This window comes from Pan troglodytes, chromosome 18 (genome assembly GCF_028858775.2).
Source record: "Pan troglodytes isolate AG18354 chromosome 18, NHGRI_mPanTro3-v2.0_pri, whole genome shotgun sequence".
NCBI classification, from domain to species: Eukaryota; Metazoa; Chordata; class Mammalia; order Primates; family Hominidae; genus Pan; species Pan troglodytes.
This window is the reverse complement of record NC_072416.2, coordinates 64556877-64582249: the sequence shown is the minus strand read 5'-3', so window position 1 is coordinate 64582249 and position 25373 is coordinate 64556877. Positions and strand designations below refer to the sequence as shown.

Here is a 25373-nt window from a genome sequence, read left to right as displayed (position 1 = left end):
CACCACATCCAGCTATTTTTTGCATTTTTAGTAGAGATGGGGTTTCGCCATGTTGGCCAAGGCTGGTCTCGAACTTCTGGCCTCAGGTGATCTGCCTTCCTTGGCCTCCCAAAGTGCTGGGATTACAGGAGTGAGCCACCGTGCCTGGCCAAAAAATTTATGTTTTAAAAAGACTAGTCAAGTGCAGTAGTGAGAAGGGGGGAAAGAGTAGAGCAAGGAGTTATATCTGTTGCTTCTGACCATTTTGAGCAAGTTACCTAATTCTCTGAGGACAAGCTCGGAGAATGGGAGAGACAGTTATCTATTTGCAGGGTTGTTGGGAGGAATAAGTGACATCATGAGTGTGTGCCAGGTGTCTGATTACAGAAGGTGTTCAATTAATCTGCAATCATTAATTAACCCTTCAGTCGCTGGTATTATTTGCCATCCATCCTCCGAGTGTTGCCAAGTTATGGGTGCGTTCTGCTAGCGTCCTAGCAGTGGTAAGGCTTCTGGCTGCCAGCGGCGAACCTCTCCCTTCGAGTATTTCTCCTCTTGCTGAGAAGATGAAATGCGACCGGGTCTCTTTAAGGGCCAGGCGCCGGGATCCAGGCGGCGCGCAAGGGCTGGACTAGCAGTCGTCCGCGCCGACTCGCACAGGAAGGAAGCCCGGGCCTCTGGATCCGCTCGCCCAGCTATGCTGCTGCGGCCGCTGCGGGGCTGGGCCGCCCGGGCGCTGCGCTGCTTTGGGCCGGGAAGCCGCGGGAGCCCAGCCTCAGGCCCCGGGCCGCGGAGGGTGCAGCGCCGGGCCTGGCCTCCCGGTAACGCGCGTCTTGGTCCCGCCTCCCAGGAGCTCCTATGCGCCCACCTACTCCCGGCCCCTCGGCTCCCGGAACCCGCCCGAGCCCGAAGCGCCTCCTCCGAGGCGCGGGATTTCCTCCCCGGCTGCGGCTGGGGCGGGGGCGGCCATCGGTCGTTACCCGGGCGCGAGACCGCAGCGAGCGCTGGGGGCGCCCGGCTTTTGTTCTGGGATGGAGAGAGGGGCTTTAAAGAGCAGGACGGACACGCTCTGAACATTCCGGCCCAAACTCGGTCCCCCGACCCATTTCCTGTCCCGATTCTTTCGACCTTGGGGGCGATGGGGACTGGGAGCTGCCCTAAGCCGATTCTGCTCACACTCTGGTGCCAGCGTGGGGGAGGGGGGTTACGCCCCCGGCGCTCTCCTGCCCTCCCTGGGAGTGGGGACCCACACAGAAACGGGTCACTGTTACACCCGGGTTCTGGTGTCCGCCATATGGCTGTTGAGAGACGCCTCAGAACCACCTGTGGGGCGGATGGGCAGCGATGCCCGCCCTGGGCCTAGAGGAACACCTGGGTCCCAGGCCCGAACCCACGCCCGCCGCCCACTCTTCCCCGTGCACCGCGAGTGGAGGCTGTTCTGCCTTTCCACTTGCTTAACATCCAGTCTGTGAAGATCTAAATAAATAACGTGGAAAATGCAAAGTATAATGTACTAAGTGAAAGAACTCGAGCACACTGGGGGTCCACGAAGCTGCAGCTGCAGCCCAGGGTGGCACATCGGCGAGACGGTGGTGCGCGCCTCCAACCTCGGAGGGCGCTCAAAATGGAAAATATTTTTAGGCCAGGGAGTGAGCATAAACATTAGTGTTTTTGTGGTCATGTAGCAAATTAGGGCAGAGGAGAGTTATTTAAAAGTGAGTTTAAAAACTGATTTCCTTTCTTTTGTAGATAAAGAACAGGAAAAAGAGAAAAAATCAGTGGTAAGTCCCTCTTTTATGTGTACTCTCTAGGATAATTTTTATTTGTTTTTTTGAAGAGGAGAGAGAAAAAAGCAGAGTAAAAAGCAAAAATACATTCCATAGTAAAAAGCAAAAATACAAGAGGATCTCCAGGGAGAAGGAAGTCTGTCACCCTCCTAGAAGGCCACCTCTGTTACCAATTTCTTGTATCTTTCCCCAGAGTCTGCACAGATAGAAGCACACAAGTATTTGTATCCTTCAGGTAGATTTGGGCTGTTAAAGCTTAAGGGATGATTGTGAAAGGATTTGAAAAACGCTCATTGTGTTGTGGGGAAGGTCAGTTTCATCTTGGGTTGGGCAGCTCAGATGTGAGGGAAGCTCTGTCGACCACCACCCTCTCCCCCCAGTGTTGAGACTGGTAGGTGGGCAGGGGATCAGAGAGAAACCATTAGGGTCCACAGATGTGGGTTCAGTTATCAGGGTGGCTTTGAGATGCTGGCTCTGGGCTGGGGCTGTGACTAGTGTGAGGTTGAAGGTCAAAGAAGGGTCAGGTTGGTGTCCATGGGGATATTGGGTGCTTTAGCTGGCTGGGGTAGGGAGTGATATTTTGGTCACAAACCAAGGCTCAATTCCTTAAAAGAACTGAAAGTCCCTAGCTCCTGTGGCTGGGAAGGGGGTGGCTTGGCAAGTGGTGGCAGGAGTTCCCTGGCTGGGATCTGCAGAGGGTAGACAGTGTGGGCAGGCCCCCAGGGTACTCAGGGTGGTGGAGAGCTCTTGGGAAGTAGTGAAACCACATAGAGAGGATTGAAATGCTTGAGATTTGTGGAAGTTTGTTGAAATTAGGAGAAGGATATGCCAGCGGGTGCCATAGAAGGGGAGGGAAATGCAAAGTTGAGCTGGATGGTAATTAATGTATTTTTGTTTGTTTATATATTTAAGAGATGGCGTCTTGCTGTGTTGCCCAGGCTGGCCTCCAACTCCTGGGCTCAAGTGATCCTCTGGCATCAGCCTCCTGAGTAGCTGTGATGACAAGTGTGAGCCACTGTGCCTGGCTATTTATTAGTTATTGAGCTAGCATTGATGTGAGCTGGGCCTGTTCTTTGTGCTTTTTGGGTGTGGTTTGATGTGCCCCCAGACACACAGTAGCTAGTTCATAGAAAGTGGTATAGAGCCTGCATTCAGGCTCAGGACTGTTTGTAAACATTCAAGTCCTATGAGCTCCTGTGTGGGATGCACTGGGCTAGGACCTGGGCACCTGGCAATCAAACAGCCCTGACATTTGGGAGTCTGCGGTCTGTCTGATGGGGGAGGTCTGTCTGATGGGGGAGGTCTGTCTGATGGGGGAGGTTTGTCTGATGGGGGAGGTCTGTCTGATGGGGGAGACAGCAGTAACTAGGAGAATGGTGGAACTAGAACAGCAGTGAACATGGTGGCTGTGAGTAGGGGGGCTGATGACTGAGAGGAGCTTTGGGAAGCCTTATTGCCTGCTGGGAGATGGAGCAGAGTTTGAGGCAGGAGTGTTGGAACAGGTACAAGTCACAGAAGAATGAGAACCTGCAGGCCTGGGCTTGTGTCCAGTCCCTAGAGAGGTGGCTGGGGAGGGCTGGGGGATAGGTGCAGAGGGACTGCGAATAGGTCCTAAAACCCAGAGTCACTGAAGGGCTTCACCCCCACCCAGCACGATCCGGGTTGCCTCTCAGGGAGCGATGTAGGGGACCATGAGTGGAGGGCCTAGCTGGGTGAGACTGGAAGGGGAGAGACCTTAACTAAACTAGAGATGGCACAGAGCCCGCAGCTGAGTGGGAAAGCAGGGCCCAGGGGAGTTGCTGGTTGGTTGACTGGTGTTGGTGGGTGAGGAGAGATGTCCAGAGCGTTAAAGGTGTCTGGGTGGATGGTGCAGCCATCACATGGCACAGTTTACAATATTAAATAATTGAGTATCACAACAAAATTTTTAAATAAAATAACTGGACAGAACTTAACATCCAACAGGGCCATGCCTAATGGCTCATGCCTATAATCCCAGCACTTCGGGAGGCCAAGGTGGGAGGATTGTTTGAGCTCAGGAGTCTGAGACCAGCCTGGGCAACATGGCAAAATGCTGTTTCTACAAAAAATTAGCTGGGCATGGTGGCATGCACCAGTAGTCCTAGCTACTCGGGAGGCTGAGGTGGGAGGGTTGCTTGAGCCTGGGAGGTCAAGGCTGCAGTGAGCTGTTATTGCATTGCTGCACTCCATCCTGGGCAACAGAACGAGACCCTGTCTCAAAAAAAAAAAAAAAAAAAAAATCAAATAGTAGGGAGTTCAATAAATTGTGACAGGTCTTATATAATGGAATATGTAAAGCCATTAAAAACCATGTTTTTGAAAAATATTTAGTGACCTGGGAAGGCACTCACTATGTAAAAGATGAAAAAAAAATAACAAAACCAACAAAAGTATATGAAGTATGATCCCAAATGAAAAAAAAAACTGTCCTTAGGAAACAAACAGGAAAGAAATATTATAAACATTAATGCCGAAATTCTCAGTCTAGTTAAGAAATAGATGTGGGGTTAACAAGGAGCATGTAAGAGAGAGTTTGTGGTGTGATGGGGTAAAAGTGTCTTCCCTTAGTTATTTGAATGTTAAATGAAATTCAGCTGGGTTCCTTTTTAAAACAGCTTTATTGTAATTTGCATACCACAAAATTCACCCATTTTAAATGTGCAATTCAATGATTTTTAGTAAATTTACAGAGTAAACAGCACTACAGAGTAAACACCACTACAATCTAATTTTATTTTATTTTATTTTTATTTTTTATTTTTTGAGACAAGGTCTGGCTCTGTTGTCCAGGCTGGAGGGCAGTGGCACAATCACAACTTACTGCAGCCTCGACTTCCTGGTCTCAGGTGATCCTCCCACATCAGCCTCCCAAGTAGCTGGGACTACAGGCACATACCACCATTCCTGGCTAATTTTTGTATTTGTTGTAGAGATGGGATTTCTACATGTTGCCCAGGCTGTGCAATCTAATTTTATAACATTTCCATTACTCCAAAAAGAAACCTCGTGCCCATTTGCAATCTCTTCTGGCCCCAGGTGACCACTAATCTACTTCCTGTCTCTCTAGGGATTTGTGTTTTCTGGACGTTTCATATAAAATGGAACATATAGCATGGGATCTTTTGTATCTGGCTTCTTTCACTTAGCACATTTTTTTTTTCTTTTTTGAGTTGGAGTCTCTCTCTGTTGCCCAGGCTGGAGTACAATAGCATGATCTTGGCTCACTGCAACCTCCGCCGCCAGGGTTCAAGCCATTTTCCTGCCTCAGCCTCCCAAGTAGCTGGGATTACAGTCATGTGCCACCACGTGCAGCTAATTTTTGTATTTTTAGTAGAGTCGGGGTTTCACCACGTTAGCCAGGCTGGTCTCGAACTCCTAACCTCAGGTGATCCGCCTGTCTAGGCCTCCCAAAGTGCTGGGATTACAGGCGTGAGCCACTGCTCCTGGTTGCTTAGCATAATATTTTGACATGCATCTGCCTTGTAGCACGTATTAGTATGTCATTTTTTCCTATAGCTGAATAGTATTCATGGCGTGGCTGTAGTGCACTTTGTTTATCCACTTGCCAGTTGTTAGACGTTTGGGCAAGTTTCTTTTGACTGCAGATTTCTCAGGGTCTTTGATAAGACAGGATATTTGGATTCTCCCTGTGGAGGCTTTGGCACCCAAGCCAGTTTGCCTCTGGAACCCTGGGTTCTAATTAAACATCCAAATGACAATGATTGCTGGGATTTACGAGTGATTTTTATTTTCTTCTTTTAGGGATTGTGTAATAAGGTTTGATCAGAGAAATCCAACTGATAAATACATATATGCATATTCATAAACATATACATATATTCATGCATACATACATTCTTGTGTGTGAGAATGTATTTCTTTTTTTTTTTTTTTTTTTTCTTTTGAAGACAGGGTCTCACTCTGTCACCCAGACTGGAGTACAGTGGTGTGATCTCGGCTCACCACAACCTCCACCTCTCAGCTCCCAAGCTCAAGCGATTCTCCTGCATCAGCCTCCCCAGTAGCTGGGATTACAGGCATCCGCCACCACGCCTGGCTAATTTTTGTATTTTTAGTAGAGACGGGGTTTCACCATGTTGGCCAGGCTGTTCTTGATCTCCTGACCTCAAATGATCCCCTGCCTCGGCCTCCCAAAGTGCTGGGATTACAGGCGTGAGCCACTGTGCCTGGCCACTGAGAATGTATTTCTTAGCACAAGAATGCTTAATTTCCATTTTTAGGAAAGATTAAATATTGTTACTTATAATAGGGATAGATGGCTCATCACAGTTTCAGTTATAATCATGGAAAATTGGACTCAAGGGCTCATAGCAGAGGAAAATGGAGATAAATTGTAGCGTAGTCACAGAGCGTTGGGCCAGGCCAGCCATGTGCTCCCAAAGCATGGGGACCATCTCCTTTTCACAGTTTCCTGTTGCTTTCCTCCACACACTCATGAGCTCTTTGGCCGTTGCAATGAGGCCCTGAGTACACAGTGCCTGGCACAGCATAGGCCTTCAATAAACAGTTGAAACATGCTCAAAGATGAGGACTGTATAGAAAATAATATTTGGCATGAAATATACTCACATGCCATGGGCTTTATCTCTTAGTATTGGGATTATGGGTGATAGTTTCTCCTTTTTTATTTTCTGTATTTTCTTCAATGGGCATGCACTTCTCTTATAATATTTTTAGACATCACTTTAAAAAGAAATATAAAGACTCCCTTTGCTTGCTTCCTGTTCCCCCTTCCATTTCAGGGGAACTTTGTGAGATTCTTCCTGCGTTGCCTGCTGTAAACCGGAGGGCAGATTGGCTGAGCTCATTCAGGGCCTGACATTCACCAACTCTTCAGGATTTCATGCTGGGAATAGGAACAAGTTTCTGGGAGAAGGGCTTATCTGAACAACCTGTTAAAATGCTTCAATGAACAGGAAAGAAAAAAGACTCCGTAGAGTGATGTCTAGGTTGAGCTCTTTTTATATATCTAGGAAGAAGAAAAGTTTTCTTTAAAGAACAATAAAAAAATTAAATCCATTAGTGCCCTAATGGGGTCTTTTCATGCCCTTTTTTTCATTCCCTTGGGTTCATTTTGTAGTTTGGGGCTCTAAAGGAGTGGGCTGGGAGGGACCCAGGATGGGAGAGTGGCCTTGTGTCTCCTGGATACCCGTTAGGATCAAGGCAGGAGGAACCTTCTCCGCCAGCTGACAGAGTTCTAGTTGCTGGGGAGACTTTAGTGGGGTCGGGTGAGACGGCCCACTGTGACCTGGTGTTTATGTGAGGTGTGACTGAGGCTCCATCAGGAGTCGTGAGAAGGGGCCTGGATGTGAATTCTAATTCTGATTCTTCCCTAGCCAAGTCTGGCACTTGGGTAAGTTACCTGTGTTGCCCAGGTTTCTCTGGGTGCTTCCAGCCTGAGTGCAAAGGAACAGGCCTCTGCGCAGCAGGTCGGGCCCCTCTCTGTGTGTGCCCCTGGAGGATGTCTAACGTGTTCTCAGGGGACAGTTTGTCTTATGTGTTGGAGCTGCCCGTTCCCTGTGGCCATCTGCTGGAGCCAGAGCCACTGGGCCTATGTCATCAGCAGTGCCTGGCTGAGCAGAGCTTGGTCAGAATCACTGGGCCACAGGTTCAAGGGCTCCAGCCTAGAGTCTGATTTAGGGTCTGGATGCTACCTGGTGCCACCTCATGTTTAACCAGCTCCTCTGGTGCATCTGAAGCAGGCATCTGTGGACTAGACATGGAGAAGCTCTGCTCCAGCCTCATGGTTCCCAACCTTGCCTGCACGTTGAAATCACCTGGAGAGCTTTAAAAGTTACTGAGGCTTGGCCGGGTGCAGTGGCTCACGCCTGTAATCCCAGCACTTTGGGAGGCTGAGGCGGGTGGATCACCTGAGGTCGGGAGTTTGAGACCAGCCTGGCCTACATGGTGAAACCATGTCTCTACTAAAAATACAAAAAATTAGCCGGGTGTGGTGGTGGGCACCTGTAATCCCAGCTACTCGGGAGGCTTAGGCAGGAGAATGGCTTGAACCCAGGAGGTGGAGGTTGCAGTGAGCTGAGATCACGCCACTGTGCTCCAGCCTGGGCAACAAGAGTGAAACTCTGTCTCAAAGAAAAAAAAAGTTACTGAGGCTTGAGTCTCACTCTCAGAGATTGTGGTGTAATTGGTCTGGGCTGTGGCATCCCTGTAGAGATTTTTAAAAGGTCCCAGGTGGTCCTAGCGTATAGCCAGAGCTGAGAACCGCTGCCTGGAATACCTTCTCTCCCTAAGATGAGTTACTTCTAGGATGCTCCTTGGTCTTTGGTATAGGTAGACCCCAGAAGGCAGTTTCTGGCCCCTCCCACTAGTGCCATGACCCCCTTTCCCTCCCGGGTGCAGTCATTGTGAGCAGAGTCTAGGTTCAAGCTGTCCTTGCTTTATTGTCTTCTACAAGCCTCATTTTTCTTTTCTGTGAAAAATGTTAGGACTTACCCTTCTCAGGTTTCAGTGAGGTTACATGTGATAATGGTGTGTTACCTGTCTCAGGGCTTGGCCTGTGACAAGGTGCTTAACAAAGTCCTTGCTCTTTTTTTCTTCTCCCCTTTCCTAATGGTTTCCAGTCAGTGACCAAGTGCTTTTTTTTTCTGTAAAGCAGTGAATTCGATTCTAGATAACATATATGTGTTTCCTAGCCTCAAAGCCATTGATTAAGCTCTCGTTAAGGAGGCAGGACACTTAGGCCTAAAATCTAATAGTCTGTGGGGTTGAACTAAGGAAGGGCAGAGCTGGGCTGGGCAGACAAGCTGTGTATGGTTTAGGAGTTGACGTAAAGGAGGGTCTGGTCTGGGGGGACCACATGAGCCTGCCACTCAGGGAGGATCAGCTTATCTGTTATTACTAACAATGGGACCTTGCCAGTTTCCCGAGGAGGGATTTTGGTTTACATGTGAAAGTCTTGGACTGAACCAATTATGCTGGTTACGTGAGCCCTTTCCGTAGCCATTATTCCCTGACATTCCCCTGGGTGCTTGAGTTCTGGTTCTAATATGCATTCGTCTTTTGCCAGATCTGTGTCGAGGGCAATATTGCAAGTGGGAAGACGACATGCCTGGAATTCTTCTCCAACGCGACAGACGTCGAGGTACAGCCTCCATGCTAGGTTTGAAGGAAGCGGAGAAAGCTTGATGGGATAATTTATAGAGGGTGTGGACTAACCTTGTCCAATAGGACTATAATTTGAGCCACAAGTGCAAGCCACAGGTGTAATTTAACATTTCTAATATCCTCATTAAAAAAACAAAAGGGGCCGGTGCAGTGGCTCAAGCCTGTAATCCTAGCACTTTGGGAGGCGGAAGCAGGTGGATTGCTTGAGCCCAGGAGTTCCAGACCAGCCTGGGCCACATGGTGAGACCCCATCTCTACAAAAATATGCCAGGCATGGTGGTACGTGCCTGTAGCCCCAGCTACTTGGGAGGCTGAGGTGGGAGGATTGCTTAAGCCCAGGAGGTGGAGGTTGCAGTGAGCTGAGATCACGCCATTGCACTGCATCCTGAGCAGCAGGAGTGAAACCCTGTCTCAAAAAAAGAAAAAAACCCACAAAAAATAAAAAGGACATTTTATTTCACATAACATATGCCAAATGTGATCATGTCAACATTTAATCAATATAAAAATCATCAATGAGCTATTTTGCATTCTATCTTGTTATACTAAGTCTTTGGAATATGATACTGGTTGAGCATCCCTTATCTGAAATGCTTGAGACCAGAAGTGTTTTAGATTTCAGAATTTTTCAGATTTTGGAATATTTGCATAAACGTAATGAGATATCTTGAGGATGGGACCCAAGCCAAAACACGAAATTCATTTATGTTTCATATATACATAGCCTGAAGGTAATTTTATACAATATTTTAAATAATTTTGTGAATGAAACAAGTTTGTGTTAAGTATTTATGTGTGGAATTTTTCATTTGAAGTGTCATATCGGTTTCCAGAAAGTTTTGGTTTGGAGCATTTAGGATTTTGGATTTTTCAATTAGGGATGCTCAAACTGTTTGTATTTGTAAAATAAGTGTAACTTAGAGCATATCTTAATTTGGACTAGTCATATTTCAAGGTCTTAATAGTTGCCTGTGGCTCATGGCCACTGTATTGGACAGTGCAAGTGTTGACTGCCTCAAAGTCTGGTTAGGAAAAGAGTCTACATGGGTAAGAAGAAAGGACAGGCTATTGAGCAGGGCTAGAAGTGTGACATCTGAGATAGCAATGTCTGAGCAGTGGGTATTACTATGCATAGGCAATTAATTTAATTTCTAGTTCATTTAAAGCCTAGTCACTAAAACTAACCTCAGAGATGTTTAAGAATCATCTCTACACTAAGACATTGACCTGTCTTCCTTGTTCTAGATTTTAGTGGTATAATCTTCTCTATTGATGGCTCTCTTTTGTTACTACAGAAGCTACAATTTCTATACTTTTATAGTCATTTTCTTTCCTTCTTCCCTTCCTTTCCTGTTTTTACTTCTGCTAGAAGTATATGCATGGCCAGGTGTGGTGGCTGATGCCTGTAATCCCAGCACTTTAGGAGGCTGAAGGGGGAGGATCACCTGAGCCCAGTAGTTTGAGAGTAGCCTGGCCAACATGACAAAACCACATGTCTACAAAAAATACAAAACTTAGCTGGATGTGGTGGCACATGCCTGTAGTCCCAGCTGCTCAACAGGCTGAGGTGGGAGGATTATTTAAGCCCAGGAGGTTGAGGCTGTGGTGAGCCAGGACTGTGCCATTGAACTCCAACCTGGGTGACAGAGTGAGGCCCTGTCTCAAAAAAAAAAAAAAAAAAGAAAGAAAGAAAGAAAAGAAATATATATAGTTTGATAAAAATAATAATAAACATTATATAGCCCTTGTCCTGCTGTGTTCATGTGCTGCTGTGCAGGAAAGAGTTAACATAGCAGACCTAAGACTGCTGCCCTTTAGAAATGCCTGCTTGCAAGGGTGGTCTTTGGCTGGCATCTGGGAACTTAGATCTTGGGAGGGCCCCCACCATTCCTAACTGATAACAGTGGCTCTCTGCTTAAATTGTTTCTGCAAACAGTATGGTTTATGCTGACACCTGCTTTCTTCCTGGGAGTCCGGAATTTTGGTACATGTCAGGAAGTGGTTGCCTGCATGGCTGAGCGCTGATGAAAACCCTGAACTCCCAGGTTCAGGCCAGCTTGCCTGCTAGACAACATTTCACACGTATTGTCACATCTTGTTGCCTGGGGAATTCAGTGTGTACTGTGCAGCTCCTCTATGAGAGGACCCTTGGAAGCTTGTGCCTGGTTTCCTCCAGACTTTGCAACTGCCCTTTTTCCCTTTGCTGATCCTTTTTTCTTTTTCTTTCTTCCTTTTTTTTTTTTTTTCTGAGATGGAGTCTCGCTCTGTCACCCAGGCTGGAGTGCAGTGGCATGATCTCGGCTCACTGTAACCTCCGCCTCCTGGGTTCAAGCAATTCTCCTGCTTCAGCCTCCCAAGTAACTGGGATTACAAGCGCCCACCAACATGCCCAGCTAATTTTTTTATATTTTTAGTAGAGATGGGGTTTCACCATGTTGGCCAGGCTGGTTTCAAACTCCTGACCTCAAGTGATCCACCTGCCTCAGCCTCCCAAAGTGCTGGGATTACAGGCGTGAGCCACCGTGCCCGGTCCCCTTTGCTGATCTTGTTTTGTGTCCTTTCGGTGTAATCCATCTTAGCTGTGAGTATGACTGCGTGCTGTGTCCTGTGAGTTCTCATGAATCATCAAACCTGGGGAGGAGGGGGGTCTTGGGGACTCTTGACCCCTGTCCTGAGTGATATGACTCTTAATGGCACTTTAGAAGTGCTTATAGTCTGACTGAAGACCTTGGAGCCGATTAACAACGATAGTTAACATCCAATGAGTATACTGCTATTTGCCCAACACTGTGTTGAGGGTTCATCATAAATACTAAATGATCTCATCCTCACAAGAATAGTCCCTCTGAAGTAGGTACCATTTTTACCACAGTTTTAGATGAGGAAATCATGGCCCAATGAGGTTAAGTGGCTTGTCCAGGGTCACTAGGCCAGTGTGTGATACAGCCAGATCCCAGCCCGGATACAGCCAGATCCCAGCCCAGGCTGTCTGGTTCCAGGGGCCACACCCTTGTTTGATTCTGTGGTACGAAGAGCTTTGTTGGCTTTAGGAAGACCACTCTCCCTTCAGATCTGAGCTCCGTGTCCCCTGACCTTCCCAGCGAGGTTATGCTTCCTGATAGAGGATCCCCTGGCCGCTCTGTACCTCTCTTTTATACCACTTCTTGGGGTTTGAAAACATGTTGGCTTCTGTGATTACCTGAGTAATGTCTGCTTCCCCTGGTAGGCTTAAGGTTCTGTGAAGGCAGAGGCTGGGCTGGTTTTGCTATTGTTGTATCCTCAGTGCCTAGCATGGATATCTGGCACACAGTGGGCACTCAATAAATGTTTGTTGGGTGACAGTGCTATGGATGGAGCACCCCTGAGCTGGGTCGGGGAGCAAGGCTGCCTGTGACCCAGACTCTGGTGGGCCTGTGTGGTGCTGTGTATGCTACTTAGGGGCTAGGAAGAAGACCTAGAAGAAGGAGAGGGGGTTTGAGAGGGGCAGGGGAAGGGCATATTTGAACTGGATTTTGAAGGGTGTATAGAAGTTTTCCATGTGATGAAAGTTGATGTGAAGTGGAATGGGGTGGGAATGCTGGTCAGAAGAAAGAACATAAGCAAAGACATAGAGTGTCTTGCTTGAGGGTGGATCACTTGAGGTCAGGAGTGAAGGGTGGGGGGTGATTACTTTTCTTTTCTTTTTAGAGACGGAGTCTTGCTCTGTCACCCAGGCTGGAGTGCCGTAGCGTGATCTTGGCTCACTGCAACCTTTGCCTCCTGGATTCAAATGATTCTCCTGCCTCAGCCTCCCGAGTATCTGGGATTACAGGCATGCACCACTACATCGGCTAATTTTTGTATTTTTAGTAGAGATGGGGTTTCACCATGTTGGCCAGGCTGGACTTGAACTCCTGACCTCAAGTGATCTGCCTGCCTTGGCTTCCCAAAGTGCTGGGATTACAGGTGTGAGCCACTGCACCCAGCCAGGGTGGCTACTTTTCAAGAATTCCATGCCTTGCCTGCCATTGGTCTTTTGTCACCTATGGCCCCTTCTCACATGTACTCTGAAAGTTCCCAGATAGATCCTGGCACTCTGAAGATCTTGGCCCCAAGAACACCATTTAAATCTTTTCTAGCACACACCTGCATACCCAGAAAGGCTCTAGCAGAGTCTGGGGTTGTCCCAGATTTGTATGTCTAGACCACAGATGGAGGCTCTAGAAATGCCCAGCAGAGATCCTGATATGTGTCTGAAAACACACAGGATGTTGGACAGATTGGCAGTCATCCTAAAAGGTACAAACAGGACCAGAGGGAAGGAATGCCTCCAAACCAGTGAGACAGGGAGTGTACTAAAGAAACAGGGACTCTTAGCAGCCAGCGCACCCAGTGCAGTGATCAGAGGCAGGAAACGGAGGCAGGTGGCCTGCCAAGGCCTAGCCCTGTCCAGTGTCCCTCCTGGCTTCTCCCACCCACCTGCCAGCTTGATGTGGTAGGCAGGCAGGGCTGGGATAGAATACACAGAAGAGGGATGGACAGAGCCAGCTCTGACCTTGGGGAGGCTACCAGGGCAAAAGAGAGGTAGGATGTACCTATGCTTGGCACATTGGGTAACATGGACAGAGTTATTCTCAGGACATTTCTGGAAGTAATGTGAGGAAGCCGTGTCTAGATAGAGTTGTGACCTCACGGGGGTTGTCAGCTATTTTGGCCTACCTTGGGCACCCAAATTTGGATAGTCTTTTTCTCTCTTTTTCCCTTCTGTCCTCACTTTCCCCTCAACACTTACACACTTTTACAGGGTTCAGCACAGAGAAACAGTAGCTCTGATGTTTTCTTTCCTTCCAGGTGTTAACGGAGCCTGTGTCCAAGTGGAGAAATGTCCGTGGCCACAATCCTCTGGTGAGTGGGTTGTTGGTTGCATGAACCCCCGGCTTCCCCTTAAGCACCTGAGAATGATGGTGCCTCTGCCTGAGCCCTGCCTGCCCAGGCATTCTCTGCGCTCTTAACTGAGTTGGAGAAGACCAGGGAGGGACAACCAGAAAATGGTGGCATGTTGGTGTTCTGAGGTCAAGGATCTCTGAGGCCTGAGTGGCTGTGCACAGAGCCTAGGGACTTCCCGTCAGCTATCCCATGCTATTCCCAGTGGCCGACCTTAGCCACTAGGGGTGTCCATTTCTTGTTGCTCATTCCAGCCTTCCCCTCCCCTAGAAGAAACCTATCAGAACCCGGGACTTCTCAGGCCTAACCCCCCCAGGACCTATCTCTAAGTAACCAGGATCCTTGGTGGACCCCTGACTTGGGTTTGCAAACTTGGCCCTGTCTGGTAACAGGGGCCACCTCTGGCTTACCTGGAAGCCACCAGCCTGCTTTCCCAAGGGTGAACCTAGCAGCAGGGGCTGTAGTATGCTGTGTCCCTTCCTTCCCCTTCCCCAATTCGAGGTTCTGCTCTGGTTGCTTGAAAGAGATGGATAGAATCTGGGTCCTGCAAGAGAGCTTTAGAAGAGGATGTTGGTTCTGAGCTCCCATCCCATGAGGTAGGGATGATTAATCTCATTTTTCAACTTAGGAAATTGTACTTATATAAGTTGCCTGAGGTCACACAGCTAGTAAATGGACTTGGAAGCCTGTGCTGCCCCCTGAATTTTTTTTTTTTTTTTTTTGAGATGGAGTCTCAGTCTGTCCCTAGGCTGGAGTGCAGTGGCGCGATCTCGGCTCACTGCAACCTCTGTCTCCCAGGTTCAAGCGATTCTCCTGCCTCACTCTCCTGACTAGCTGGGACTACAGGTGCGCACGACCATGCCCAGCTAATTTTTGTGTTTTTAGTAGAGACAGGGTTTTACCATGTTGGCCAGGATGGTCTCCATCTCCTGACCCTCATGAGCCACCCACCTCAGCCTCCCAAAGTGCTGGGATTACGGGCGTGAGCCACTGTGCCCGGCCATGCCCCCTGATTTTTAGCAACACAATTGGCATCTCCTGTGTGGTTCATTAGACTCTGAGTTCTACTAGGAGCAGGGACTGTATCTACTTTGTTCATTGTTATTTGCTAAAACCAAGGCACACTGCCTAGCACTTAGTAGGGGCTTGTGCATTCATCCATTCATTCAACCAATATTCAGTGCATGTCAGCCATGTGGCAGACACTGTTCTAGATGATATGGCAGTGATAAATTCAAAGCCCTTGCTCTCCTGCCCCTAATATTCCAGTGTGGGGAGGCAGAAGACAAACATATAATCTGGCGGGTGGTGATAGGGCCTAGGAAGAAAACTAAAGCAGGTGAAAGGATGTTTCTTAAATAAGGCAAAACCTCTCAGTCTTTCAATAAAGAATCCTAAAGAGACATGAGAAGAATTTCTTCTCTGTGCATTCGGGAGAAGATGGAATACCAGTCATCTTCTTTGGATATAACAAAGAAACCTCTGTAACATTCATATTCTCTAGAAGCCAAGGAGGAACCCAGGCTTAGTTATTAAGTAAGACAGCTAGAGTTGCAGGTGTTAGGGATCATAAGTGACGTTTCACGGGACAGAATCACAGCCTCAGAAGTCTTAGTGTCCTTGGTACAGATAGCCTTTTCAATGAGAGTTTCCTAATAAAAAATACAATAGAAGTAGCCATTTTTATATAAGTTTCCACTCTAGACCAAAAGAAAGATCGATACTTTTGTGAAAAATCTCAATTCATCACTTTATCTGAATTGGTTTTCTGATGCAGAAAGGTGACTGTTTCTGCGGCCATCAGGCAAGAGGGAGTGTTTCTCCTAGCCTTTATGAGATTTTCTCTCAACTGCAGTCAGAGGAGTCTGCAGTTCTCAATGAAGAACACTGGAGTTTCATTAGTTTGCACCAAGAGAAAAATGAAAAGCAAAAATGAGGAAAAGGCCGGGTGTGGTGGCTCATGCCTGTAATCCCAGCACTTTGGGAGGCCAAGATCAGAGGATCACTTGAAGCCAGGAGTTTGAGACAACCCTGGTCAACATAATGAGACCTCCATCTCTAAAAGAAATAAAAGTAAATAAAATTAATTTAAAAATGAGGAAAAGAGCAGAACAGGTTTCTTAGCAAGTACGCTGGAGCATGAAGTGTTTTGCTTCTAGAAGGGATGGAGAGTGATTGAGTAGGTGGGTTGGCTTCTGTTTTACATGAGATAACCAGGGAATGTGTCTATGATAAGGTGCTTAAACATGAGGGTGTGAGCACTGCAGATATCTGGATGAAGAGTGTTTAGGCAGAAGGCGCTGCAGAGGCAAAGGCCGTGAGATGGGACCATGCTTGGCGTGTTTGAGGAATGCTAAGTAAGCTCATGTGGTTGGAAGCCAACCAGGCCAGAGGGAGAGTGGTAGGAGATGAGAGAAAGCCTTGTGGGCCATGGTAAGGGTTTGGATTTCATTCCGCATGCAATGGGAAGCCACTGGAAGGTTCTGAGCAGGGGAGTGGCAAGAACTGATTTAGGTTTCACAGACTCACTCTTGTGGCTGGATAGAGAACAGACTACAGAGGGCTCAAAGACCATTCACTGAACGACTTGAACGCATGTTCCTTGGTGATTTTATTTTATTTTTTGAATTTCCAAAGAAAAGTAATTTATTTTTTGCAGTTAGGGCAGCTGAGAAGTCCAGGGTTGAAGGGGTGCATCTGCTGAGGGCTTTCTTGCTAGTGGGGACTCTTCAGAGTCCCCAGGTGGTACAGGGTGTCACATGGTGAGGGAGTTGAGCATGCTAGGTCAGGTCTCTCTCCCTTTTCTCATAAAGCCACCAGTGTAAGATAACCCATTAATCTATTAATCCGTGAATAGATTAATCCATTCAAGAGGGCTCTGTACTCATGATCCAATCTTTTTTTTTTTTTTTTTTTGAGACAGAGTCTCACTCTGTCGCCCAGGCTGGAGTGCAGTGGCGCGATCTCGGCTCACTGCAAGCTCCGCCTCCTGGGTTCGCGCCATTCTCCTGCCTCAGCCTCCCGAGTAGCTGGGACTACAGGCGCCCACCACCACGCCTGGCTAATTTTTTGCATTTTTTAGTAGAGACAGGATTTCACCGTGTTAGCCAGGATGGTCTCGATCTCCTGACCTCGTGATCCACGTACCTCGGCCTCCCACAGTGCTGGGATTACAGGCGTGAGCCACCATGCCCGGCCGATCCAGTCATTTCTTAAAGGCACCACCTGCTACATACTGCCACATGGGGGATTAAGTTTCCAACACATGAAATTTAGGGGATTCATTCAAACCAAAGTATTATTTGTTAAAGATGATCTTAAAGAGCTTAACTTTTTTTAAAATTTTAAACTTATTTATTTATTTATTTATTTTGGAGTTAGGGTCTTGCTATATCACCCAGGCTGGAGTGCAGTGGCACAATTATAGCTCACTGTAACCTTTAACTCCTGGGCTCAAGTGATCCTCCTGCCTTGGGCTCCCAAAGTGCTGGGATTATAGGCATGAGCCACTGCACCTGGCTCTCTTTTCTTTATGCTAGAAACATTCAAATTATTCTCTTATAGCTTTTTTTTTTTTTTTTTTTTTTTGAGATGGAGTCTCGCTCTGTCACCCAGGCGGGAGTACAGTGGCATGATCTGCCTGGCCAGCATGGTGAAACCCCGTCTCTACTAAAAATACAAAAAAATTTAGCTGGGTGTGGTGGTGCATGCCTGTGATCCTAGCTACTTGGGAGGCTGAGGCAGGAGAATCGCTTGAACCCAGGAGGTAGAGGTTGCGGTGAGCTGAGATCATGCCACTGCACTTCAGTCTGGGTGACACAGCAAGACTCTGTTTAAAAAAAAAAAAGATTTTTATCAAAAAGACAGGTGATAGGTGTGGAGAAAGGGGAACCCTCATACATAGTTGGTGGGAATGTAAATTAGTACAGCTACTATAGAGAACAGTTATGAAGTCAGGCAGTGTGATGCCTCCAACTTTGTTTTTTTTGCTCAGGATTGCTTTGGCTATTTGGGGTCTCTTGTGGTTTCATATCAATTTTAGGATTTTTTTTTCACTATTTTTGCAAAGACTGTCATAGGTATTTTGATAGAGATTACATTGAATCTGTAAATTGCTTTGGGTAGTATTGTCATTTTAATAGTATTAGTTCTTCTGATCCATGAGTGTTGAATATCTCTTTTTTTGCGTGTGTTCTGTTCAATTTCTTTGTTCAATTTCAGTGTTTTATAGTTTTCCTTGTATAGATTTTTCACTTCTTTGGTTAAATAGATTCCTAGGTATTTTACTTTTATTAATTAATTAATTAATTAATTAATTTTTTTTTCGAGACAGGGTCTCATTCTGTCATCCAGGCTGGAGTACAGTGGTACGATCTCGGCCCACTGCAGCCTCTGCCTCCTGGGTTCAAGCGATTCTCATGTCTCAGCCTCTAGAGTAGCTGGGATCACAGGTGCGTGCCACCACACCCAGCTAATTTTGTGTATTTTTAATAGTGACAGGATTTCGTCATGTTGGCCAGGCTGGTCTTGAACTCCTGGCCTCGAGTGATCCGCCTGCCTCAACCTCCCAAAGTGCTGGGATTACAGGCATGAGCCACTGTGCCTGGCCGGCATTTTATATTCTTTGTAGCTATCACAAATGGGATTCCTTTCTTGATTTCTTTCTAGATTGTTCACTGTTGGTGTATATACGTGCTACTGATTTTTATATGTTGATTTGTATCCTGCGGTATTACTGAGTTCTTTCATCAGTTCTAACAGTTGTTTGTTGGAGTCTTTAAGGTTTTTTTTTTTTTTTTTTTGGTCATTTCACCTTTTATTTTACTTTTAGTGGGGTACATGTGCAGGTTTGTTACCTGGGTATATTTCTTCATGCTGAGGTTTAGGGTATGATGGATCCCATCACCTAGGTACTGGGCATAGTACCCAATAGGTACTTTTTCAACCTTTGCCCCCTCCCTTCCTCCCCACTCTAGGAGTCCCCAGTGTCTATTGTTGTCATCTTTATGTCCATGAGTACCCACTGTACCCACTTATAAATATCCACTTAAAGTGAGAACATGCAGTATTTGGTTTTCTGTTCCTGCATTAATTAGCTTAGGATAATGGCCTGAGTCTTTAAGCTTTTCTAAGTGTAAGATCGTGTTGTCTGTGAACAAGGTTAAGATGATTTCTTCCTTTCCAATTTGGATGCCCTTCATTTCTTTGTCTGGCCTAATTCCTCTGGTCCCTCGGAGACTTTCCATAGGCTCCTATTATAGCTGTTACCATACTGTCCTATAATTGTTTCAGTGTCTGCCTTTGTCTACCCTGCTGTCAGAGCCCTGTGATCATGCTGGGTTCATCTCCAGCCCCAACCCCGCCTGTGTAGGTTTCTTGAGCTGTCCTTCAGTGCCTTGTGAGACCAGGGTCCTCCTGCAGATGCCACTTTGATGGAAAGTGCTGTGTTTTCCCTTCTGCAGGGCCTGATGTACCACGATGCCTCTCGCTGGGGTCTTACGCTACAGACTTATGTGCAGCTCACCATGCTGGACAGGCATACTCGTCCTCAGGTACGTTTCAGATGCTCAGTTTCAACCTTCTTAAACGTTTTCTTCAGACTTGGGGTATGTGATTGCCAGGAAGGGAAACTTCACAAGGAAGCCAGGCTAGGCCTTCAGTGCTGTGCAGGCCTCTCTGTGTGGGGCCAAGGTCTCTGGCTTCTGCGGTTCTCTTCTGACCAGCCTCTAGTGCCCCCACCTGCAAACCTCAGCCAGCCAGGTAGTGCCCCTGCCACCATTCTGAGCTTACATCTTTATGACCTGACAACTGCTGGGCTCAATGCCGTTTAACTCAGTTCTTCTCAAAGTGTGGTCCCTGGACCAGCAGCGGAAGCATCACCTGGAAACTTGTTAGAAATGCACATTTTCAGCTGGGTGCGGTGGATCCCACCTGTAATCCCAGCACTTTGGGAGGCCGAGGCATGCGGATCACCTGAGGTCAGGAGTTCAAGACCAGCCTGGCCAACATGGTGAAACCCCATCTCTACTAAAAAATACAAAAATTAGTCTGGCGTGGTGGTATGTGTGTGCCTATAATCCCAGCCACTTGGGAGGCTGAGGCAGGAGAATGGCTTGAACCCAGGAGGCGGAGGTTGCAGTGAGCTGAGATCATACCACTGCACTCCAGCCTGGGTGACAGAGTGAGACTCCGTCTCAAAAAAAAAAAAAAAAGAAAGAAAGAAATGCAAATTTTCTAGTCACATCCCAGACCTGCTGAATTAGAAATTCTAGGGATGAGGCCCAGCAATCTGTGTTTTATCAAGCCCTCCAGGTGACTTGAATGCATGCTTTGTTTGTTTTCACATTTGAGAACCACTTATTTAACCTTCATGGGGTCTGGCTCTTAGTTCAAATTCTTGAGACAAAGAATCTGATTGGTTCAGCTTTGGTCAGGTGTCCAGCCCTGGTTCAATCAGGTGTTGGGGACAGGACCCCAAGGCACAAACATGGCTGCTTAGGCCTATTCCATTAGTGAGGATGCATCTAGAGACAGAGTCTCTTAGAAGAAAGGGGGCTGTGGAGGTCCTGATCAGCACCTATGTTTCAAAGCTATAAGCACAACCTATGATGCCAGCTTTAAGGCTCTGCATGAAGGAGACAGACTATCCCTACAGTCAGTTAACACTGGCACAGCTGCTGGGCTGGACAGTTCGGTCCCAGTCTGGGTACCTGCAGCAATAGCTACCATTCTTCTGTAAGTCTGTCTTTTAAAATTGAAAGATGTGAGCGGGCCGTTTTTGGTGAATAAGAATTTCCATCTCCCCAAATATCTGTCTAAATTACACAAATCCACAAATCGAAAGATCTGAGGTTAGTGCATTTTGCCTTTGCTAATTTGCTTTTCCTGAGCAGGCACTCAATTGCAAACCTAAGTTGTATCTAATGATATTTGAATAGGAAGGGATGTAAATGCACTCCTCTATTTAAGGAAATCTACCTCAGGAGGCAGAGAGAGATGGACAGACCAGGAAAGATGAGCAGAAGGAGACCAGAGGGATGAATGGGGAGCTAGGAAGTAAGGAAAGAGAGGATGGAAGAATGGAAAGGAAGATGGATGGGCAGAGGATGGATGGACAGAGGGACAGCAGGGAGACGGAGGAAGTGCCTGGGTTATGGCTTTGAATCTGCCTTGGATTTGTTGGCCCAGGTCCCATGGGTGCTGTGGGCCATGGCCAAGTGAGAGTAGTGTTTGTCTGCCTGGCATCAAGGGTCAGGGCGCCTCTTGCTTCCCAGAGGAACGCTGGACAAAGGGCAAGATCGTCTGCAGAGGATTTGATTGAGCATCCTGGCAGAAAGGGGCACTGTCAGGCTGTCTTCCTCCCTCTTGGGCATCGTTCTTACCAGTTTCCTTGGGCAGAGCCCCCAGAACTTCACCCCCAACCCGACCCTCGTGGGGCTGTACCTCATGCATGTGGTCCCTCTACTTAAGCAAAGTCACCCTATTTAGGTCCGTGTTAGTCACCGCATGTTGCCTCAAGTGGACAGCTTTGGATGGTTTCTCCAGGGCTTGACCGTGTTCTAGTTGAGACTCACCTCCCATCAAAGAGGCAGCTGCTGATGAGCCCTCAGCCTCGGCATTGCTGGGCCATGCATGCAGCTTTGGGGTGTGGGGCAGGTCAGGGTGGAAGGGGGACACAGCCTGAGCCTGGTGGCAGATGTGGCTTCTCCTCCTGGCAGGGGAATGAGGAGGTCCTCCTGCTTCACTCTCTCCGCCGCCTTGATTCTCATATTCAGCAAAGTCCCCAGGCAGGGGGAGTAACAGACATTTCTCAAGGCCTCCTGGCTGTCTCCTCTTCCCCTGAGTTAGTGATTCTCTTTTTGTTTTCCTTTAGGTGTCATCTGTACGGTTGATGGAGAGGTCGATTCACAGCGCAAGATACATTTTTGTAGAAAACCTGTATAGAAGGTACTGTAGTTTGCATAATTGATAATTTATTAAACCACTAATTTTTCAAAATGAAATAGAAACTTGTTTATTCGATTGACAGATATGGAGTACCCGCTGTTGTATCAGTTATCCATTGCCATAGCAATGCGGTGTAACAAACAGCCACGAATCCTCATGGCAGACAGCTATCTGCATTCATTGCCCAGTCAGCCAGGGTGGTCACCAGGCAGCTCTGCTTACCTTGGCTAGGCTCAGTGAGATGTCTGGGGATCAGCCGATGTAGGATAGCCTAAGCAAGGGTGACTGGAGGTGGCTCATCTCTTTTCCTCTTGCCTGTCACTCTCCTTCTGGGACCAGCAAACCAGCCCAGGTGTCCACTTCTCACGGTGACAGAGGGTAGAAGCAACAGCAGAGATGCAAGGACATATTTTCAGGCCTCTGCTCCAAATTTGCTAGCATTCCATTGGCCAAAGCAGATCACATGGTCACATGAGCCCAGGGTGGAAAGGTGGGAGGGTCCAGTGAGTTACACAGCATGGTGCAAGGCTAAAGGGAAGGGTGGAGAGTTGGACGAGTCAGACGCACAGTGTGCGTCGCATTCGTTGTGTTTTTCGCTAAAAGCTTCCCTCATGAGAGCAGACTCTGTGATGTATACCTAGTTAGGGGCTTCTGGTGGCCTGTCAGTGCCAAGGGCTCAGGCATGGGGCCCTCCATCCCTGTGCTCAGAGACTGCCGATTTCTAGGGGTCTTGGGGAAATGGGTTTCAGACCCCACCTGTCCCTGCCGTGAGCTTGGGATACTGCTGTCCTTCCCTCGCAGAGCTGTTCGGATGTCAGCGCTGGAGGCCCTTCCTCCCACTCTCCTCTGCAGCTGTCTTCCTAAATGCCGCCCTGTCTCCCAGCCCTCCCCGACCACCCTGTCTAGATAGGGCAAGCTCCTTGTTAGTCTTTGTTTCGTTTTTGGTTTTGGTTTTTGTTTGTTGAGGCAGGGTCTGGCTCTATCACCCAAGCTGGAGTACGGTGGCATGATCTCAGCTCACTGCAACCTCCGTCCCCCAGGCTCAAGCCATCGTCCTGCCTCAGCCTCCCGAGTAGCTGAGACTACAGGCACACACCACCGCACCTGGCAATTTTTTTTGTATTTTTAGTAGAGACAGGATTTCGTCATGTTGCCCAGGTTGGTCTTGAACTCCTGGGCTCAAGTGATCCTCCTGCCTTGGCCTCCCAAAGTGCTGGGATTATAGGTGTGAGCCACTGTGCTTGATCCCCTTGTTATTCTTAAGGACTACTTTCTGTTAGTTTTCTTTGTAGTATTTAAGGCAATCATATGAAATCGTTTAACCAATTATGACCTACAAAAATGGCAGTTTTGTGTGGTTCAACTTAGTATGTGTCTAATTGTTTATTGCCCCCCGCCCCCCCGGACCATAAGCTCCTAAGGGCAGGCACCAAGTTTGGTGTCCTTGCCTAGGGTGGACCCAGCACAGAGCAGGCTCCTCGTTGATACCTGTTAGCTATTGTTGGATGAGGGGACCTGTGGCTGTGCTTTGGTCTCCAGCCCAACTTGTTCCCCAGGCTCTGGTCCCCCATGTTTTGCACCTTTCATTTGAGGGGCCACTAAAAAGGCTTCTCCTAGGAGCCCTGAGCTGCCATGGATCATGCCTTTGAGCCTGTGTCACCCCCCAAAATGAGAGCCTCTGCCCCAAATCCACCCAGAGCATCAGAGCAATGCTGTGGGCTCAGGGGCTGGCAACCAAGGTGAGTCCTGGCCGTGGCTTTGCCCCCTGGCCTCAGAATTTTCTTGTGGGCTGCAGCTTGCCCTCTCAGCAGGTGGCATTCCTGACCTTACAACCCCATTTTCACCTGACAACCTGGGTTCCCAGGTGTCCACTGCTAGGTTTATCCAGCCCTCTGCCGTCCTCAGCTCCTGCTCCTTAGCACCTCAGCCAGAGGGAGGACAGGCAGGACAGAGGAGAGCGAGAGCAGAAGGGAGCCTCTGTTATGTTTGTGTACTGCTCTGATTAGAACTGTAACCCGAGGCGGAGGTTGCAATGAGCCGAGATTGCGCCACTGCACTCCAGCCTGGGCAACAGAGCGAGACTCCGTCTCAAAAAAAGAACTGTAGCCTGAGGAACAGATCTTGGCAGTGGGGTGGGATTACTTATGAACCTCGCAGAGTGGGGCTGTGTCTGTCTTTTAATCACATTCAGCTTGGCCTGTTCTGTGTGGGGTCAGTGGCTCTTGTTGCTTTTTTTATTTTTGAGATGGGCTTGTGCTCTGTCACCCAGACTGTAGTGCAGTGCCATGATCATGGATCACTGCGGCCTCGATGTCCTGGGCTCAAGAGATCCTCCTATCTCAGCCTCCTGAATAGCTGGGCCTACAGCACATGTCACCACTTCTGGCTAATTTATTTCTTATTTTTTGTAGAGACAGGGTCTCCCTGTGTTGCGCAGGCTGGTCTCAAACTCCTGGGCTCAAGCGATCCTCCTGCCTCAGCTTCCCAAAGTACTGGGATTACAGGCATGAGCCTGATTACAGCTGTGCTCGGCCTCGTGGCTCTTTTTGAAGCAAGTAATCTGGAATGGAATGACCAGAGGTTAAGGGGAGAGGATAGAGTGTGGCATTTGGTGGGCCTGGGTTCTATCCTGGCTCTGAAGTTTGCTCTGTTTGTGAGCAAGACCAAGTTTCTAAATTTCTCTGAGCCCATCTCTCATCTCTGATTCCTCTTGTCCATCTCTGAAGAGCCTTTGGACCTGCCACCTCCTTCGTGTCTTAGGACCCTTTTGTGGGTCCTTGCCCACCTTGGTCTTTATTAAATTTGTGAGTTCCCCAATCCTACCCCCAAACCTGTAGGCCACCCAGCGCTAGGTAGATTTCCCCAGGAGCCATTTGTCTTTGTTTGGCCGGTCACAGTTCCTGCTGATGGCCATGGGCTTTGGTAACTCACGCCCATGGTCCTGCATCACCACATTTCTGATGCGTCAGTTCTGTATCTCCCAATCTCTGTGGTTACGGCATTGGTCTAGATGACATGGGCCTTGCCTGGAGCTGTTCTGTGGGTAGTTTAGGAAGAGAATGTAGCTTTTAATTTTTTTAGCTCTTTTCCTGTCCTGATGACTTTATATTTATGTCTCTCCCTGGCCCTCCCAGAATGCATGGCCTCTGTGGTTAGGATTTCTGTGGGACAATGAACCACAGAAGAAACTTACAGTGTCCTTTCTGTTCTTGGGATCTAATTGTTTTAAGTTCATATGGCTTTCGTGGGGCTCAGATTCCCCTGAAGACCTTGTTGGGGCCTTGAGATCCATCACTGGGATCTCTTGAAGCCAAAGGCTCTCAGTGGGCATGTGGCCTTGGGCACTCCAGAGGCTACTGGGAGCACTGTGGCTGTCCTGGAGGGCCAGGCTATCTACCATGGTCTCCAGGGAGATGAGAAAAGGCGGTGTTCCTCAGACCCTTTCATCGGAATCCTCTGAAGGCAGAGGAAAGCTCCCCACAGCACTGCTTCCTCATCCTCCCAGACCCTGTGGTCCAAAGCAGCCACCTGCCAACAACCCAGAAGTTTCTTGGAGTCTCCTATTTTAAC

The 25373-nt window shown here is 48.0% G+C and overlaps 1 protein-coding gene across 6 annotated transcripts in view; it reads left to right on the top strand.

Moving 5' to 3' along the window:
- Positions 1–25373, top strand: part of TK2 (thymidine kinase 2) — a 54766-nt gene that overhangs the window by 13006 nt on the left and 16387 nt on the right. For 2 of the 6 annotated variants that reach the window (XM_009430947.5, XM_063797232.1), the window contains exons 2-6: positions 1729–1760; positions 8836–8910; positions 13764–13817; positions 19319–19408; positions 21730–21803. In XM_009430947.5, coding sequence (XP_009429222.4) covers positions 1729–1760; positions 8836–8910; positions 13764–13817; positions 19319–19408; positions 21730–21803 — 325 coding nt within the window. Of the gene's footprint in view, positions 1–612; positions 801–1728; positions 1761–2682; positions 2774–8835; positions 8911–13763; positions 13818–19318; positions 19409–21729; positions 21804–25373 lie in introns of those variants that run through there. The other 4 variants (XM_016929971.4, XM_003315133.6, XM_009430949.5 and 1 more) reach the window with 4 other exon arrangements.